Source organism: Astatotilapia calliptera, chromosome 5, assembly GCF_900246225.1.
Source record: "Astatotilapia calliptera chromosome 5, fAstCal1.2, whole genome shotgun sequence".
Lineage (NCBI taxonomy): Eukaryota > Metazoa > Chordata > Actinopteri > Cichliformes > Cichlidae > Astatotilapia > Astatotilapia calliptera.
This window is the reverse complement of record NC_039306.1, coordinates 3947164-3963916: the sequence shown is the minus strand read 5'-3', so window position 1 is coordinate 3963916 and position 16753 is coordinate 3947164. Positions and strand designations below refer to the sequence as shown.

The window sequence follows — 16753 nt, the reverse complement described above, 5'->3', positions numbered from 1 at the left end:
TTAATTGTTGTGTAACTTAATTGTTACACCTTGTAAAGCAGCAACGCTGATCATTTCGGGGGCGATTCTAGGATCAGAGCTTTAGGGGTGCTGAGCACCCAGAGAGCTGCCCAGCCAGCTAAGATACACTTTACTCATCCTGCATCCTCCCTGTCCTCATCGTCTGTTGTCTTCGTCTCCGTTATCAGTCATCATAATTTTACCATCTCTGTGCAAGTCTGCAAATTTCTTTATTAAATCATAAGATTCTTAAATTCATCAATCTCTATGTGCCTGGGTCCTCATCACAAAACATGACATCACTGTTTTGTACATTTTAACAATTTAATCCCCACATTTGTGAAAGAAAAGCAAAACACTTTTTTGAAAAGTCTGTAACAAAACCATCAAATCTGATAAAGGTTATTTAAATGCTGCTAAAGAAGAATGGATTCTGAATGGAATGGAAAAACATTTCCTAACCTTGATTACTGGGGAAGAATAATGAACGATGCTCATAGTGAGTAAAAAGTAAACTGAGTTCATTTTTTGGACAGAGATTCACTTTTAATGTGTATGTATAATATAATACAGACACATAAAAAACACTCCCAAAAAAGAATAAATTATTACAAATAAATTATTACAACATATTAATAAAAACTATAAAAATGGAGGCACCTTTGCCTGTGGTAGCATGTATACAATGTATGAAAAAATCTTTACTGCAGATACTAATTTTGTGTTGTAAGATTTATGAGTTTCATGCTTTCATAGTGGTACTTAGGAGAGCTTAACATTTTTATCAGGTGGTCCACACTGTAAAAGGTTTGAGAAACACTGATAAGTGTATGTGTGCTTTTGGAAAACATTTAAAGCTGCAGTACAGAATCTTTGAAACAAGCTTAAAACATTTTTAGAATATAAACAGAGCATCTGCTTCTCTTTACAGCTCCTCACTCCACCAGGGCTGTTTGGCTCTTTCTGTGTGCAAATGTGATGTACGTACTGCAGCAGTCATACAGACAACTGGATGGTCCAAAAGTTGGCCGACCTATTACTAGCTGAGGTTTTAGAAGAGTTGTGGCTGAATCACATAAAAATATAACATTAATTTTAATCTCCCCAATCAATGATAATGTTATGTTGGAATGTTGTTAAAGAGGATAAAAATGTTTCAACCCAGTTTGTTTTGCAGATTCTGTACAGCAGCTTTAATATAGGGAGAACACAACTTCCAGATTGTGAGTAAAATCAGGTTTTTTCTCTTTGTCAGTTTAACAGTTTCTGTTGTGCCTGTCACTGTTCCCTGTCTGTTTTCTTACCTGGTTCTTCCTGACCTTGTACTTTCTCCTCACGTTCCCTCTTTCCTCTCTCCCTCTTTGGACTGACAATCATACACAAATAGATTGTATTCAATTAGATGAAAAATTAAATTAATATAAAAAAAATACTATTAAGATCACTAACAAAAAGTCCTCTCTCAGTGTACTTTCAACCAAAAGGCAAATAACCAAACCACACGAACATCTAATGAAAGATAAATATTGAAACACTGATCCAACATTATTCTTGATTGACGGATCATTTGATTTTACACTTTTACCTGAATGTGGCTCCTTTTTTCTGAAAAAACTTCCTCATATCCATTATGAACCTGGCTGTCTCTGTACACACACACACAACAGGAGTTATAAGGTATATGGGCATTCAGTCAGTCAGCTAGTTAGTATCCATTTCAAACAGGGTGGTAACAACAGTAGGCTACGGACAATTTTATGTTTTAGATTTTAAATAAGCTATATAAATTTCAATAGGAGCAACAGAAAGGTCAAATGTTGCTGATTTTACTACAGAGCAGGACAGATTGTAGGGTAGCAACATCGTTGGAAAACACGTTTTCAACACTGCAGGTTACCTGGTGTAATGTTTTTCAGCTAAAAGGAAAAATGGTCTGACTCCTACCAACTATATAAAGAGTAACTGAAGGTTAAATGCAGCTAACATGTCCTGTTTTAAGCCAGGCACTAACACCTCCGCTGCGTCTCAGCCACCATCGCTCTGGCAGCAAGAGCGCTAGAGCCAGAGCAGGGGAGAGACGAGCTGGAACAAACCACTTTGGGAGGGGGGAGGGGGGGTTATCTATACTTTTGTTGTTAAAGTGTTACGTCTCAACCAAGTACTGTGTGCTTTTATATTTTTAGTAGTGTGTCACACGAACAGCAAATATTGTCAACAAAGTAAGAAATCTTTGGGGGTGCTGAAGCACCCCCAAAAATGGGCTGAAATCGCCCCTGGATCATTTTATTAAATATGAAAGAATTTCGACCGTTTTTACCTCTCAGTGATGCCGCAGTGTTCCTTTGACTTCGGGACCTGAAGCAGACGAAGGTTTGAACCCAGATTACTCCACGAGGCTCCTGACTACGGTAGCCATAATGTTATGTGCACCGTGTAGCACATAAAATCGGTTCGAGGTCAATAAGCACAACCAGAATTCATACATAAGGCGCACCGGATTATAAGGCGAAAATAAAAGGATTTTGAGTGCGCCTTATGGTCTGAAAATTACAGTACAAATATCCTGTCACATTTGATCTCTGTGAGGTCAGAGGTCAAATTTACAAATGAATACAACCAAAGTTGTCTGGCCTGCAGCACATTTCTGCTTTTATGGAACTTTTGACAAACAGCAAATTGTAACAGAGTGTGTCTTCACTAAACACTCAGTGGATAAATATGACGCCTTCCTGCACACAATAGTAGATACTCTTTGCATGCAGGTGAAGGAGCTGGAGCTGGAGCTGGACTCTGAACAAAAGCGGCACGCTGAGACAGTGAAGACGCTGCGGAAGAACGAGCGTCGGCTGAAGGAACTGCTGTTCCAGTCGGAGGAGGACCAGAAGAACCAGCAGAGGATGCAGGAGCTGGTGGAGAGGCTGCAAAACAAGATGAAGGCCTACAAGAGACAAGTAGAGGAGGCCGTACATCACCTCATCCTCTTACTCTGAACACGTTTCCAAGCATGGTGTTTGTGGGCTTTAACTCACACTGCTGTCACTTCAGGAGGAACAAGCTAACATGAACCTGGCAAAGTACAGGAAGACCGTGCACGAGCTGGATGATGCCGAAGAGAGGGCGGACATTGCTGAATCAGCGCTCACCAAGATTAGGACCAAGAACAGAGGAAGCTTCGGCAAGGGATACTCCTCCGTAAGTATTCTCTGGAACAGTATATTATCAGGTGTATTACGCGGTTTATTAAATAATAACTCCATGTTAGCCTCTTCTACTAAGTACTTGTTCTGACTCTAAGGCCTGTGTCTGTTCTAACAGGGTTACAGCACTCCCAGGCCGAGTCCGGTCACCCAGTTCAGTGGGCTCGGAAGGCAGAGGAGAGAAGATCCTCAACGATGACGAGGAGTCAGTCAGCTCCCTCATCCCAGCCTATCTCAACTCCCTCAAGAAGCTCATGATTGATTAGGAGCATGGCTTCAATTTCACCATCATCCCCCAGAAGTGAAGCATGGTACAGTATGAAGTTTGAAACATCCAAAAGGTTCCATGGGTGGAACCTGACTTTTTTTTGTGTATGCTGTACATTCCTGTTGAGTTTTCTACAATGTACTTGTGGCTTCCTCTCTGAGTGAAAGCTCATAGCCCTGACACATTCCAGCTTTATATCCCCTTTTTATCCATTTATACTGTAACATTTGTATGTAAAAACTAATAAATGTATTTCTAAGTGTTCCAGATTTCCAAATATCTAAAGAACAATCCTCAGGCTGATTCTCAGTCTGGAACACACCATTTTATATGAGATATTGTATTTGTTTAATACATAAAAAGCCAGACAAGACAAAGCATCAATAGTTACAAAATAAAGCTGGCACCCAGAAACTGCAGTTCCTCTAATGGCCACACGAGGCTGTTCAAAAAGCAAGTCAATCCACTACAGACTTCCAAATCAAAATGTGCAACTTTACTGTACTGACATATATACGGGGTGGCTGAGGCTATTCCAGATATTTGTGCTTTAGCAGATATCCTTCTCTTTCTGTAAACATGCAGAGTTTATGGATGCAGCTTGTGGATGGGGCTATGTGAAAAAGTAACTGCCCCTCAAACATAGTAACTGGTTTGAGGGGCAGTTACTTGGGATGGAGCGTTTTTCATACATTTCCAGGAAGGATGTTGTTCCTCTTAGTAAATAAGCTCATTATTTAAAATCTGCATTTTGTATTTATTCCGGCTCTCTTTTTCCGATGTGACCATCAGGAAACTACTGTTGGCAAGGCAAGGCAAGTTTATTTGTATAGCACAATTCAACAATGAGGTGATTCAAAGTGCTTTACAGAGACATTAGAAACAAAAACAAATAAAAAGCATGTAGTCAATGTAGTCAAGATTTCCTACATTTAAGCAAATGCGTGACAACCTTTAAGATAAATAAGGTTCAAACTGGCTGCAGTATTTATTAAACCATACATGCGAGAGGCTACAGGGAAGTTTTTGAGTCCGTACATAAGTGGTGACTTAAATACAAAGCACTTTTTTTCATGATTAGTTTTTGCCTTATAAATGACTTCAGTCACTATCATAAAGTGCTGCTGGGGTGCTGTCAGCACATGGAGTAGTTTAGGCCATTAATGTCAGTGTATTTTCAGATTTCAAATGTATCTGTCTGAACTTTTCACTGACTAAACCTGTAACAAGACCTGACCAAATATGCTGTTGAATGTGAATATGTTTTTTTAAGGAAATAAAAGACCTTTTTTTCCCATTAACTCTGTTTTGTTTGTTTTTTTATAACTTTTTATTTGTCAGTTTACAGTATGAGAATACAAAACTTACGGTCAGCATAGGAGACATACACAATTCCAGTAATAGCATCTTCTTACATCATGGTAATATTCAGTTATTCAGTACAAAGGGAGTACACAACCCATTTTTCCCAGAGCTTCTTAAATTTCTCAAGCTCGAGTCTAAGGGCAAAGGTAAGTCTTTCCATTCCAAAAATTTCTTCCACTACCCCACGCCATTGGGCCCTAGTTGGAGGGTCTGCCTTTTGCCATCTTCGGGTTATGGCCTTCCTGCAGCCAGCCAAAAGTATTTTCAATAAATAATTATCTTTATGTGGGAGTGCCGTAGGCAATTTGCCAAGATACAACGTATCAAATGAGTAGACTATTTTAATCCCAATTATTTTGTATATCTCAAGGGCCACCTCCCCCCAATATGGCTGGATCCTTGGGCAGGCCCAGAAGACATGAAAATGGTTTGCCATGGGGGTTCCACAACCTCTCCAACATAGGCCCTGGCTCTGTGAGCCTGTTTGCCGAGCTGTGAGTTTAGGAGTGATAAAGAATCTCACTACATTCTTCCAACCAAACTCTCTTAAGGACCTTGAATTTGCAGTGATAGCCTGAGACTCACATATTCCCCACCAGCTGTCCTCTGAAATTAGTGAGCCTGATTCCCTCTCCCATTTCTGCTTAATGTACACCGTAGAGTGATTTTTAGAGGCTTGTATACTACCGTATATTTTTGAGACCATCTTTTTAGAGTCCTTTCTCTTGTATGCCTCTTGGAAGATATGAATTAGGTCGTATTCGTTTTCATCTCTGATTAGTAACGTCTTGTTGTAATAGTCTCTAACCTGCAAGTATCTAAAGAAGTCATGCTTTGCCAGTCCGTATGTATCTGAGATGGTTTCATAGCTTTGGAATCCCCCATTTGTTGCTAGTGAACAAAAAGAAGTAATTCCTCTCAGAGACCACTGTTTAAAGGTCCCATCCAGCCTGGCAGGTACAAACTCCAGGTCATAAGCTATCCAATTCAAGGTCCTAGCCTGTTTTTCTATTTGTAGTTTCCCCACTACCCTGAACCATAGTTTCAGGGTGAACCGGGTCAAATGGTTCAAATCTTTATAAAATTTTTCAGCTTGGTTCTTATTTCCTAAAAGTGACTGTAGTGGGAAGTCTAATTGTGTAATTTCCATATTTTTCCATTTAGCTTCATAGTTTGGGGAGCACCAGTTTACCAGGGGCTTCAGTTGTGTGGCGTAGTAGTAATCTTGTAAGCACGGCAAAGCTCTCCCTCCCTTCTCTTTTTTTAGTTGCAGCGTTTTGTACTGGACCCTCGGTCGTCTGCCGTTCCAGATGAACCGTGAGATCCATCCGTCCCACTCGTCAAATTGTTTTTGGGGTATCTCCAGGGGTAGTGACTGGAAGAGATAGAGGATTCGAGGCAGAACGTTCATTTTAATTATTTCTATTCTATTACTCATATCCAATGGGAGGAGAGACCACCGAGTTAGGTCAGATTTGATCTCTTTGTTGAGGGGGCAATAATTAATTTCATAGAGTCTAGACATGTCTTTCGTTAGGTTTACTCCCAAGTATTTTATTGTGGTAGAGTCCCATTTGAAGCTGAATTTCTTTACAGTTTCCGGTCGAGGTGTATAATTGAACGTAAGGGATTGAGTTTTTTGAATATTTCGTTTATAGCCAGAGTAGTGATTGTAGGCTTTTAGTAAGGTCATCAATTGGAACAAACTAGATTCAGGATTTGTAATAAAAAGAAGAACATCATCCGCGAACATACAAGTCTTGTGTTCTTCACCGCTGATCATTATTCCCCCATTAACTCTGTTTTCTTGCTTTTTTTCTTCATTTTTTGGAAAAAAACAAACCACAAAGCAACGCATTGAGACATGAAATACGCATTTCCATTTTATTTATGAAAAATGACAACTTTTAGCTGTTAATGTACAAAAACATCTCATTTGTCTCTTTTTAGTAGTCAAGCAGTACTAAGCAGTAATACTGGAAAAGAACATTTGGTATGGCATTTAGCTTCTGCAGTACAGTCACCAAATCCAACTGACGCAAATGATACATATTCCAAAACTATCACCACCGAAGCACTTCAACCTTACAGTACCATCTAAATGCAAAACATGTTGCAGCAGCACAGAGACTTTGAAGCTCAAGGGAGAGCCTTTTTTAGATACCTGCAGATAAGAGAATATATCAGGAAATACGTACAGGGCTTTGAGAGTCTCAGCATTTCCGGTTTCGACAAGTGTCTCCATCTCCAACTCCATCACATCTGATCTTAAGTTCAATTCACAAACCAGAAACAAATCATATAAATAATATATATGTAGTGGCACACGTGGGTATCTGAAGTCATTTCCGGTGCTGTGCTTAAAAAAACGTGAGCTCCACCGTGAGAAAAACGCGTTATTTTCATCTGCATTTCAAAGAGCTGAACAGCTGCGCTGAATGACAGAAATGACAAAGTATTTTAAAAATCCACACGGCTGAAAACTTTCACGTATAGCTCGCTTTAACGTGACCACTCTGCTAGCCGAGTGAAGCTACACGCACATTTACGTTCCCGTCGCTTACCCGCCATCACGGACAGCCTGGTGACAGCACAAACTATAACGGAAGGGTTTTAAAAGTATTCCGTGTCGGTGACAGCAGTGGACGTGCAGGCTCCACGTGATCTCTCCCCGCGTTTCACATCCACGCGGCTAGCGCCGGTGCGTTTGTGTGACGCTGTTGCTAGGCATTCTTTTTAGAAGTGGGCGGGGCTTATAGGCATACTTCAAAGCAACTAAATACTGTCACGTCACAGAACGCACATCATTACAAAGACCTCGAGAACCCATAAATAGGGGTGCTGCTACAGGTACTGTCATTCAGTTGAGTCCATGCATCGGAACCAGACACACGAAGTAAGAGAAAACACTAACACGAAAATGTATTCAGATGACATTAACGCAGCCACTGTGGGTACCCTCGTAGATGGCTTTTTTGATAACCTAAACATGTCGCAGGTGCGATCCATGCTGGCTGGTCGCCCAGATGACTGCACTGTCCAGCTAATGTCTCACATGGCTGCTCAGATGGTGCAGCTCTGCCCGGAGTCAGATCACGGAGCCAGAGAAGGCTTCATAAAAGAACTGATCCAGGTGTTGTTAGGGAGATTTGCACACTGCACGTGCACCCAGTCAGGCAGCCAGCAGGACAATCAGCAGGTCCCACAGACAGAACAACCAGAGAAAAATCTGGAGTCCTCGCTGTCTGTGGAACCTTCACAAATGGCAAACACAGAAGCCTCAGAGGCTGAAAAAGCAGCCGTGGCTTCTGAGGAGCAGAAACCCTCTGCGTCACCTCGAGGTGAAGCAGAGAGAAAAGGGCTCATAAGCGCGGTCCTTCAGGCTGTCCTTTCCCAGGCTGCAAAAAAATCCACAGCCTGCCCATCAGACTCCCTCCACCAGCGCCTTTTAGATCAAATCTGCTCTGAAATAAAAACAGCAGATTTGACTTTATCACCAAAGGCCCTACAAGATCTTGCAAAGGTCATTTTCAAAGACTTTTGCAAGGAAGCGCTCTCCAACCCAAAGCACACCTTAACTCTATTGAAATTAGGAGAGCCAACAGTTGACAAACTTTTCATCTCCATCTTCAAGAAACACTTTGTAGTGTCCACACAGAAACTTGAGCCAGAGTCTTCTGAAATCAAAGCTCAGAAGCAGCTTTCAGTTGAAGTCTGTGTGGAAGAACTTGTCAGGCGTGCTTTTAAAAAGGCACGTGTTCTGTATACAGATGACACAGTTTCTGAAATTACAAACCGTTTGTTGAAGAAAATCTGGGCTGATGTCCAACATATCGATTTTCAGCCCTCCTCAAAGTCCTTCAGAACCTTACACAAGGTCATTTACAAATCTCTCCTTAAAGAGTATAAGGACCCCGAGTGTGTCACGATTCTCTTTCATCTCGACCATGAAGTAGGTGAGCAAAGAATCATCGAAACCTTTAAAGAACATCTGATGTCGGCAGCGGCGCCAGCAGGTCGCATCAGAAGGTTCTTCTCATTAATAGGTCAGAGGTTAGCCATCACCCGCAGAGAGTCGCGGGTGTTTCCCCTTTAAAAACAACAATTTGACATTGACTAGCTGGCATCAAAGTGACTCTTAAATTGGCTAACAACAAACAATTCAAACAAGCCAATTTATTTAACATCCAATCGAGTCATTTTAAACACCCCTGGACCGGTTGCGGCAGATGACCGTCCCTCACTGAGCCTGGTTCTGCCGGAAGTTTCTCCCCGTTAAAAGGGAGTTTTTCTTTGCTTGCTCAGAGGGAATTGTCCGATTATTGGGGTCTTGTTTCTAGTCAGTAATTTACTGACTAGAACACTCTAAATTATTGAACAAAAATCAGAAAATCTAATAAAATTCTAAAAGAAAAATCACACTCTGATTTCTGCTTGTTTTCACTGTCTGTTGGACAAATGTGTGTGTGTGTGTGTGTGTGTGTGTGTGTGTGTGTGTGTATACAGCTTTGACTGAACGTGTGTTGAGTAGTTGTCATTCAATCCAAACTGTTTAGGTAGAAAATGCCGAGAACATCCTGTTGTGATATTTATTAGTGAGATTTCATCCATACAAAGTCGTACATTTACAAGAAAACATACATACAGAGGTGCGCACAAGTGGAACAAACCGTCAACAGAATACATGAGATACACTTTCCTGTTTCAGCAGCCAAAACATTAAGCACAAAATTAATAGAAATAACTTCATTTAATAAAATGGATTGGAATGAGGTCTTTACAAAAAACAAAAGGATATAAGTTTTAAGCTCAGGGGCCAGTCTGTGGAACAAGAAATCCCCGAAAAGAGAAAACATCACACACAGTCTGAAGAAGCTGTGACCGCCGAGGAACAGAAACCTTCTGTGTCACCTCAAGTTTGGAGAAAGCACAAGAACAGACACAGTCGTTCACTCTGCTGCAGCTTAAAACATTAAAATGTATTCGGACAATATTAACGCAGCCACTGTGGGTCCCCTCATAGATGGCTTTTTTGATCAACTAAACATGTCGCGGGTGCGATCCATGCTGGCTGGTCGCCCAGATGACTGCACTGTCCAGCTAATGTGTCACATGGCTGCTCAGATGGTGCAGCTCTGCGCGGACTCTGCCACAGCAGTACTGCTGAAAAACTGTATCCCACAAGAGCGATGCATCCACAGCCTCTTCAGAGAACTGGAGGGGCGCATCGGCTCGATTGCTTCCTCTCTCAGATCACGGAGCCAGAGAAGGCTTCATAAAAGAACTGATCCAGGTGTTGTTAGGGAGATCTACAGTAATGTATTATATTCTAAAATGATGCTAAATGATAAAAATGAAGGTGTTGGCAAAACAGCTGGTTAAACTATCTTCAGCTAAAAACCTTCTGCTAAAGTAGACAGTGAATAATTTCTGTTCCATTTCTGTATTAAAGAGCTGTAAACCATATCACTGTCACGGTTTGGCATGGCAAACCGTGGGGGGTGTGGGGAAGGAGGACCCAGGCGCGGTGCTCTATGTACAAGCAGTACGTTTATTTACAGTGTGTGGAAATAACAACAATAAATCCCCGTGGTTTCCCCTGACTCCCGTGTCGTGTCTCTCCGTGACCAGTCCGTGTCTCAGCACTCCTCGTGCTGGCTGCTGTCTGGCGCTCCACACTTCTCCTGGGGACACAATAGACGCAGCCGTCAGGACACATAACCGCGGGCATACATACACTAACTCAGTTCAAATGGATGACTAACGTGAAGACTCACGCAATGATCCCGCGTCGGTGGGAGCTCCAAGACTCTTCTAAGTAGCACCCCCGACGAGGCCTGACCAGCAGCAGGTGTGTGGCTTCGGGTGTGGCCAGACCATCAGCAGGGCCACACCCACCAGGCCTGAAGCGCCCACTGAAACACATACACACACGCAAGCAGGGAGAAGGACAGCAACACCAAATATACATACAATAATAATAATAATAATAATAATAATATAATTCATAACTGCTCAGGGACCCTGACAATCACTGATGAACATCACATTATCAACTTTGATCTTTTTAAGTCTAGGCCAGAGTTTTATGAACAGCCGTTGGGTGATGGCATCAACTTTTTCAGTAGAGGAAGGTGAACTGGCATTTTTATTGACACGTGTCACCACCTTCTTGATACAGGCTTCCACAGATAACCTGTAATTTTCAGCCTCTTCAGCTTCACACAGGGCTGGATTCTGCATAGTGTCGATCAGGTGATTTTTAATGATATCGACCGTCAGTTTTCTCAACACTGGGTCCTCGTCGTTCAGTAACATCAGTAAATGTTTTTTCTTAACAGAATGTTTTCTGACGTAGCTCTTGGTAAATGGCCCGGTCGAGATCTTTCAGTTTATATACATGTATATGCAGATCTTTGATCCTGTTGTCAGACAACATGTGTTTTTTTGTGTGTCCCGTTTGGATCTTTAGCCATAAGAATTGTTGTCTTAAGGCCAAGAAAGATGCCAAGCGGATTTATTTTACCAAGTGGATCATCATGGCCTTGCCATATTGGTCCATTTGATTGACCTTTATTATAATTACAACACGTGTTTTAACAGATACCTGTGGAGTTTTTTAGAAGGTTTGTAGTGCGAATTATTTTCAACACGTGTGAGCACAGCATCAATGAGTGCGCTCACATGTTCCTCTTCATCATCATCATAATCGCTGACACTAATGCCAGATGATGATTTTTTCCTCCACTATTGGAAATATATTACTTTTAAATTCTTCTAAACGTGTTTCAGACATGGCTTTAGTTTCTTTGTCCTCGTCATCCTCGGCTCTAACGCACCACGAGAAGAACCTTGCCAGCAGGTTTTTACCGAAGTGGTGATCTTCAAATATGGAAATGATCACCTCTAGGTACGGCTGACCTACGGCTAGCGCAATGATCACGAGATCAGGGCTAATGTCCAGCCGCTTTGATGGCTTTAAAAATCACCTTTTCAAGTTTTTTAATCCCCCTGTGTGTGATTTTGAGAGGCTTTTGCTCAACTTGTGACCACAGAGCTGTGAAGAGGCGCTGCTGAATCATGTCAGATGGCGACACCTTTGCGTCTTTGGAGGCACGTGAAAAATCTTAATTGCCCATTGTTTTTGGAAAAATCTAAATTGCCCATAGGTATGAGTGAATGTGAGTACGAATGTTTAGCCCTGTGACAGACTAGCGACCTGTCCAGGGCGTACCCTGCCTCTCGCCCTGAGATAGCTGCCATAGGCTCCAGCACCCCCTGCGACCCTGAAAAGGAAAAGCGGAAGTTAGGGGTGGGCAACTCCAGGCCTCGAGGGCCGGTGTCCCTGCAGGTTTTAGATGTGTCCTTGAACCAACACAGCTGATATAAATGGCTAAATTAGCTCCTGAAAATGTCCTGAAGTTCTCCAGAGGCCTGGTAACGAACTAATCATGCGATTCAGGTGTGTTGACCCAAGGCGAGATCTAAAACCTGCAGGACACCGGCCCTCGGGGCCTGGATTTGCCCACCCCTGGCGTAAGTGAATCGATGGATAGATACATACACATATACACTGTGCTAACAATTCAAGAAACATTTGGAATATTTTATATCCCTCCCCTCTTTGTCCCTTTTCCCTATGTCCTTGTAGTACTTCTATTTTGTGCCCACAGAGCTGTGAAGAGGCGCTGTTTAATCTGCAACAGCATCCTGCCATGCGATTGAATTCGTCCCTAACCTTTGGGAACCCTCACATAAATTTTATCGAATGGAAAAAGGTTAGCTTTCATCCTCCAGCTTCACTGTGTTTATGTTATGCTAACATAGCTGTATCGCTAGTGATCTCGTAGTACATCATTATGTACCAGCTAGTCCAACCTCAGTAACCCTAAAAAAAAAAAAAATAAAAAAAAAGGAAAAAAAAAGTTTGTGTTCAGTATAAGACAGAAGAGAACAGCACAGGCCTAAACCCTGCAGGTCTGACAACAGGAGGTGTATCAGTCCTGTTTTCCCTGTGGGAACAGCATTTACACTAGAATCTGCTTTTGATGGCTTTTTTGGAGCAAATGTGACATTCAGCAGTATAACTGACACAATACAAAACAATAACTACACTACACACCAACTCTAGCCTCCAAAAACGCTAAACATCACTAATGTCTCACATATGAAAACTTGCGCTCTCTTTTGCTCGCCGCTTTCCGTCGCGGGTGTCACTCCTAAAACTGCACCTTCTCCCTAAACAACCAAGTGCCGCATGTTGCCATATCATTTTTTTGATTGGCTGACATGGTAAATTCTAACACCAATCCGGTTGTTCAGTCTGACGTCACTAGCCGTGTCTGGACCTAAACTTCATACATAAGGCGCACCGGATTATAAGGCGCACTGTCAGTTTTTGAGAAAATTAAAGGATTTTGAGTGCGCCTTATGGTCTGAAAATTACAGTACAAATATCCTGTCACATTTGATCTCTGTGAGGTCAGAGGTCAAATTTACCAATTAGTACCTCTTATCTGTGACCTACTCCTACATGAAGTTTGTGTAATCGGAGTAAAACGCCTGTGCAATGTTTTTGTTGACTAACGTGGAGACTCACGAAATGATCCCGCGTCGGTGGGAGCTCCAAGACTCTCCCAAGTAGCACCCCCGACGAGGCCTGACCAGCAGCAAGTGTGTGGCTTCGGGTGTGGCCAGACCATCAGCAGGGCCACACCCACCAGGCCTGAAGGCACCCACTGAAACACATATACATATATACACACACACACACACACACACACACACACACGCAAACAGGGAGAAGGACAGCAACACCAAATATACATACAATAACAATAATAATAATATAATTCATAACTGCTCAGGGACCCTGACAATCACTGATGAACATCACATTATCAACTTTGATCTTTTTAAGTCTAGGCCAGAGTTTTATGAACAGCCGTTGGGTGATGGCATCAACTTTTTCAGTAGAGGAAGGTGAACTGGCATTTTTATTGACACGTGTCACCACCTTCTTGATACAGGCTTCCACAGATAACCTGTAATTTTCAGCCTCTTCAGCATCACACAGGGCTGGATTCTGCATAGTGTCGATCAGGTGATTTTTAATGATATCGACCGTCAGTTTTCTCAACACTGGGTCCTCGTCGTTCAGTAACATCAGTAAATGTTTTTCTTTACAGAATGTTTTCTGACGTAGCTCTTTGTAAATGGCCCGGTCCAGATCTTTCAGGTTTTTTTTATGTATATGCAGATCTTTGATACTGTTGTCAGACAACATGTGTTTTGTTTTTTTCTTGTGTCCCGTTTGGGTCTTTAGCCATCAGAATTGTTGTCTTAAGGCCAAGAAAGATGCCAAACGGATTTATTTTACCAAGTGGATCATCATGGCCTTGCCATATTGGTCCATTTGATTGACCTTTATTATAATTACTTAAATAAATTGAAACTGAAAATCCTGCGTCCAGATAAACAAAATCTACTTTTAGGGACTTACACAACAGTAACCAAGTATTTTCTGCCTGCGATCCATACAGCATGAAGAAAGAAGCTTGTGATGAAATGTTCACTTTCCAATACAGTGATGGCATGCTCCTTGAAAACCTTTACAATTACATCATCTGCATATTCATGGTCTAATTCCATGAATATGTATGACATCTGGCTCTTTCCATTTCTGTATTAAGGAGCTATAAACCATATCACATTATCAACTTTGATCTTTTTAAGTCTAGGCCAGAGTTTTATGAACAGCCGTTGGGTGATGGCATCAACTTTTTCAGTAGAGGAAGGTGAACTGGCATTTTTAATGACAAGTGTCACCACCTTCTTGATGCAGGTTTCCACAGATAACCTGTAATTTTCAGCCTCTTCAGCTTCACACAGGGCTGGATTCTGGGTCCTCCTCGTTCAATCCGGTTGTTCAGTCTGACGTCACTAGCCATGTCTGGACCTAAACTCCGCTGCAGGTTCACATGTCAAACGATCACTATGGCATTACTGAGAGTTGAAAAACTGTCTAAAGTCTTTCATCTTTAATAAAATGATCAGCGTTCTGCTCTACCAGGTGTAACAATTGAGTTTAACATCCAGGCACCCATGAAAACGAAATTTATGACATTTAACGGAGTTAGAAGTTAGCAGGGAGTTAGCTTGCTAGCTTCTATCTAAAGACAATATAGCATGTCCTGACTGCGGGGTTTTGGAAACAAATTAAACCCTACAGCTGTTATCACTTCCAGCATAAATGAAGACAGGAAACTAAACAGCAGTGACGTTTGTAGGGTTACTGAAGTTGGGCTAGCTGGTATATAATGATGTGCTACGTGACCGCTAGCGACACAGCTATGTTAGCATAATATAAACAAGCTAACTTTTTTTTCCCCACTCGATAAAGTTAACGTGAGTGTTCTCGGTGGAGGACTCCACCACCCCGTTCACACAGAAACTAAACCACATTTTTTTGGCTAAATATGATTTGAACAAATTAAACAACATGGCAGCGGGGGCCCCCGAAATTATTTATTTATTTTAAAAAGCGGTGGGGGGTTTGCCATGAGCGAGCTAGCTTATTTTGTCGGGTTTCTTTCGTTCGGTGGTATGGCGAACACCCCCTACATGAAATACACGTAGGGGGTGTCGTGGAGGCTTGTCAGACATGAGCGCGCCTGTTTGGAAGGGATGCTTGTCGGATTTACATTATTTTGTGACATGGCGATTTTTATACGAAAACTTTAAAGCACTATTTCATGATGGAAAACATTAAAGTTGCTCACGAGGGCATTCAAGCAGCACGATTGAGTAAAACAGTCTAGGGGGGATCTTAAATGAGGTAGTAAACACATATAAATGCACATTAAAAGAAACAGTACTTGCCTTCAGAAAGTTGAGATGAACACCTTAGCTGCATCCAGCTCCTGGCGTAAAAAGCCTCGTGTTCGCATTAAGGCAGACGGCCAGGTGGCTTTCAGTCCTTGCAAAAGTGCATTGTAGACCCCGTAGTATCCAAAAATATGACATGCGCATGCGTGCTCAGGCACAGAAAGGCGCCAACAGCTTCAACTCATGTAAAACTTGAATTCATTCATTTTGCCAGCAATAAAGTTCATCTGAGACCAACTTTTGCTCCAAAACGTTAAAGGATTAGTTGAAACCCTTAATGTATTTGAGTTTATGGGGCAACTCAGCTTTTATTGTTGAATTGTGAAAGAAATGACTGTAAGCAAGTTTGATTTTTTACAGTGAATGAGTGTGCTGACACTAATGCCAGATGATGATTTTTTTCTCCAGTATTGGAAATATATTACTTTTAAATTCTTCTAAACGTGTTTCAGAAATTGCTTTAGCTTCTGCGTCTTCATCATCCTCGGCTCTAACGCACCACGAGAAGAACCTTGGCAGTAGATTTCTTTTTTTTAGGGAAGAGGTGATCTTCAAATATGGAAATGATCATCAAATCAAATCAAATCACTTTTATTGTCACATCACATGTGCAGGCACACTGGCACAGCACATGCGAGTGAAATTCTTGTGTGCGAGCCCCACAAGCAACAGAGATGTGCAAACACAACAACACAAACGAGCAAAATACAAGAATGGCCAACCTGAAACTAATAAATATATGTACAATATATAATAGTGTATGCATTTCTGGATGTGTATACTAAATATTTTCCTACGCGTGTGTGTGTGTGTGTGTGTGTGTGTGTGTGTGTGTGTGTGTGTGTGTGTGTATACACATTTTTACAAATTAAATAGTAAAAAAAAAATAATAATAAAATAATAATAATAATAATAAAATATATAAAATATACAGAGTTGAATATGTGCAAAACAAGTGGCATTTATATACAGTGTGGAGTGCATAATGTTGAAGTTCCAGTAGTGAAGCTGAGGTGTCTATGACGTGTTCAGCAGT

The 16753-nt window shown here is 41.6% G+C and overlaps 1 protein-coding gene across 2 annotated transcripts; it reads left to right on the top strand.

Annotated features, from left to right (window-relative positions):
* The first annotated feature begins 2520 nt into the window (after positions 1-2520).
* Positions 2521-4307, top strand: LOC113021893 (putative uncharacterized protein MYH16). Of its 2 annotated transcripts, none has more exons than XM_026166721.1 (3): positions 2521-2951; positions 3046-3192; positions 3316-4307. In XM_026166721.1, the coding sequence occupies exons 1-3, from the start codon at positions 2607-2609 to the stop codon at positions 3394-3396; spliced, it is 573 nt and encodes a 190-aa protein (XP_026022506.1). In that variant the 5' UTR covers positions 2521-2606; the 3' UTR covers positions 3397-4307. The 2 variants fall into 2 exon arrangements, with proteins under 2 accessions (XP_026022506.1, XP_026022505.1); XM_026166720.1 differs by having other exon boundaries at positions 2521-2963.
* Positions 4308-16753: the final 12446 nt, after the last annotated feature.